This window comes from Kogia breviceps, chromosome 4, assembly GCF_026419965.1.
Source record: "Kogia breviceps isolate mKogBre1 chromosome 4, mKogBre1 haplotype 1, whole genome shotgun sequence".
In the NCBI taxonomy this organism is placed as follows: Eukaryota; Metazoa; Chordata; class Mammalia; order Artiodactyla; family Physeteridae; genus Kogia; species Kogia breviceps.
The window spans coordinates 5,108,755-5,112,338 of record NC_081313.1 but is presented as its reverse complement, the minus strand read 5'-3'; the positions used below and the strand labels follow the sequence as shown (position 1 = coordinate 5,112,338).

The 3,584-nt window shown below is 49.2% G+C and overlaps 1 protein-coding gene across 1 annotated transcript in view; it reads left to right on the top strand.

Moving 5' to 3' along the window:
• NSUN2 (NOP2/Sun RNA methyltransferase 2) overlaps positions 1 to 3,584 on the top strand; it is a 28,422-nt gene that overhangs the window by 427 nt on the left and 24,411 nt on the right. Inside the window, exons 2-3 of the mRNA XM_059061181.2 lie at positions 104 to 261; positions 1,435 to 1,539. Coding sequence (XP_058917164.1) covers positions 104 to 261; positions 1,435 to 1,539 — 263 coding nt within the window. The remainder of the gene's footprint in view (positions 1 to 103; positions 262 to 1,434; positions 1,540 to 3,584) is intronic.

Below are 3,584 nucleotides of genomic sequence, written 5' to 3'. Positions count from 1 at the left end.
GTAGGAGCCGGGGCCCCGCAGGGGCCTCCCCGATCCCCAGGCCTGCGAGGCGGCGAAGGGGGGGGCTCCCTGGCCCTGGGCATACGTCCCTTTTATTCCTCAGGGCTGGGAAGGCGGGTACCCCGAGATCGTCAAGGAGAACAGGCTGTTCGAGCACTACTATCAGGAGCTCAAGATCGTGCCCGAAGGCGAGTGGGACCAGTTCATGGAGGCGCTCAGGGAGCCTCTCCCGGCCACTTTAAGAATTACGGGTTACAAAAGGTAGGGGGTCATGCTTTTCGGTAGGGGGGTCATGCTTTTCGTATTTCCTGGAAAGTTGGGGTTAGAATGCCCAAGGTTTAAAACGCGGGTGTTATTTTTTTCCCCAAAAAGCGCATGTCAGCGGTGCGGACTCGAGACCCTGGAGGCCTTGAGAGGAGGGACCATAAGTGTCCTACGGCATAGGGAAAGGAGGGATTGCAAGTTGGGAGGCCAGAATGAGAAAGGAAAATGCAGTCTGAGAAAGGGTTGACTCCTGGGAATTCGTGAGTTGAGGATGCCCACCCTTTGGAACACATGAGAATTTGTGACGTTACCGAGTTTAAGCGAAACTTCTCTTTCCTTAAAAAAAAAATTTTTTGTAGTCGTGTAAGTGAGCAAGTGCGCTCCCATTACCCGCTGCACAAAGACCAAATACCGAGGCAGGGGGCTTTTGCAGAAAGTGAAGAGGCTTTATTGCAGGGCAACCAAGCAAGGAGACAGGAGGCAGTGCTCAGCTCTCCCCTTCAGCTGTTGAGTGGGGTATTTATTTATCTTGGAGGTGGGCAGTAAGAGGAGGAGGGGGCTCGGAAATGATGGGTGGAAAGTTGGGGTGAGTTTCAAGAGTTCCCTACAGGTTCTCTGTCCTTCATGCCTGTTTATGGGTCACGTGCAAATTCGGGGTGGGGCGTTCTGTCTGTTACATGTAGTGGATTTTCAGCCGTGGGTTATTAAAGTTTACCGTGGGTTATTTTAGTCCCTAAACGCGCCTGTGCCACACGAAGGGGCCTTTAGCACGTTGTTAACATGTCTGCACATCCCCGGTCTTTTGCAAAACAAGCTTAGAGGTCTCAGTTAATCACTGTGTTTTGCCTTATGGGCCTTGAGTGTGTAAGTTACAGGGTATGGGTTCAGCTATACCTTTTGAAGATGACCTGCAAGTGCAATTGGAACTCGAGGAATATTTAGGAGGGAAGGAATGCAATAGTATTGTATTTAGTTTATCACCTTTTGGGGGTCAGACAATGAGGATTGTTAAGCTTTGAAAGAATAGAGTAAAAAGACAGTAACTAAAGAATGTGTTCTCTCCACACAACAGTGGTTTTAGTTTTAAAACATAATCTTGAATTGACGAAGAGATAAAACTTATTAAACTAGCTTTCCAGATGGATTTGAAACTTGCTTACTTTTTAATAGCCACGCAAAAGAGATTCTCCATTGCTTAAAGAACAAGTATTTCAAGGAACTGGAGGACCTGGAGGTGGACGGGCAGAAAGTTGAAGTTCCGCAGCCCCTGACTTGGTAGGTGTAACGACGCTGCGTCCGCTTGGGTATTTCCCTGCGGTTTTCATCTTTCTCCCTTGAATGTACTTGTTGGTAGTGCGTTTGCTGTTGGCATGAAAGAAGCCGAATACACTTTCCGGGCATTTTCCTGTTCTTCCCAGTGCTTTTCTTTAATCGCTGTTACTTCACGCTGGTGTGCAAGTTTTCCTGTGTGATTTGCAGCGTAGTGTGTTGAAGTCTTGATTTCAGTTAATTTTTCCAAGTCAGTGCGGCCTTTTCCCTTCCTTGATGTTACCATTTCCACCATTTCCATTTACACCCCTTGTCTTCATGTCAGAAGTGTTGCAGACTTAATGTTTTGTTGCCAGTTAAGAATCACGGCCTGGGAGATAACACATGGAGGGTAGCCGATATTCAGTTTGTGAATCGCTCAGTTTATTGTACACACCACACAAGAGAAGGTAATCATGCACCTGAGGGAAGGAAGGGGGTGACGAAGGAGGCGTCTCAGCATGAGTGTTGGGTCACACCTTTCCTAGGGTGTGAGCGAGCGCAAGTCCCCGTCTGCTCTGACAGTGCCTCCAGCAGCGTCTCTGTCTGTCTGAAGCAGCTCCTCGGCCTCGGAGCATCAGGTCCTGGGACGATGAGCCTTCCAGCCACTGTCTCAGTGTTTTAAAGAGTTATGCACCTGGGGTTCTCTTCTCTATCTGTTACCCCTTCTGTTCCCATGCCGTCTTTCTGAGGACATTACCAAACACCAGACTTTTCCGAACAGTCACCACGGAGATTCACACTGGTCACTGTGACTCCATTTCGGACTACTCAACGCCACCGGAAGTCATACAGGAGAGTAGGAATCGGGGCTCTCCTGGTGGTGTAGTGGTTGCGAGTCCGCCCGCCGATGCTGGGGACGCAGGTTTGAGCCCCGGTCCGGGAAGATCACACATGCCGCGGAGCGGCTAAGTCCATGCGCCACAACTACTAAGCCTGTGCTCTGAAGCCCGCGAGCCACAACTACTGAGCCCGCAAGCCACAACTACTGAAGCCCATACACCCAGGGCCTGTGCTCCACAACAAGAGAAGCCACCGCAATGAGAAGCCTGCGCACCGCATCGAAGAGTAGCCCCCGCCCGCCACAGCTAGAGAAAGCCTGTGTGCAGCAATGAAGACCCAACGCAACCAAAAATAAAATAAATAAAATTAGTAAATGTATTTTTAAAAAAAGAGAGAGTAGGAATCACATGACTAGAAATCACAACATAGCCCTTCACCTGGCAAAGGCTCAGCAAGACCGCTTCAGCCATCCTGTGTGTCTGCTGTCTGCAGGGCCCAAGCACACTCCTGCCCTCTCTGCTCTCCGCCTTTTATCTTACTGTCCTGTAGGTGTCCTGTGGCTTATTTGTTTCTCAGGGTTCAGTTCAGGGCTCAGATGTGTGAAGGCAGACCCTTCTGTCTCGTAAAATGTCTGGAGTACTCGAGCACAAGCCATAGCAATGCCAAGCCCTGGACTAATTTATAAACAGAAAAGTCGTTAAATTGCTGTAATTCCACATTTCAGATGATCAGCTTTGAGGTATTAAGAGTTCTCCCAAAACAACAACAACAACACATTTTATTTTATTTTAATTTTTATTTTTTTTGCGGTTTGCGAGCCTCTCACTGTTGTGGCCTCTCCTGTTGCGGAGCACAGGCTCCGGACGCGCAGGCTCAGCGGCCACGGCTCACGGGCCCAGCCGCTCCGCGGCATGTGGGATCTTCCCGGACCGGGGCACGAACCCGCGTCCCCCGCATCGGCAGGCGGACTCTCAACCACTGCGCCACCAGGGAAGCCCCAACAACCCATTTTAAATGATTGCTATAAAAAGCTGAATTTAACCAGCGTTTCCTGGCGACTTTTGAAGCTTTTTGACTCTTCAAGTATTTGATGTTACCTTTCATTTTTTACCCTTGTGATACCCTTTAGTGATCACAAACCAAGGTCAGGTTCTCATAAATCATGGGCTGTGGATTTGCTTGCTTTTCATTCTTTTGTTGGCCGTTTGGATTTTCGGTGTCTGTATCAC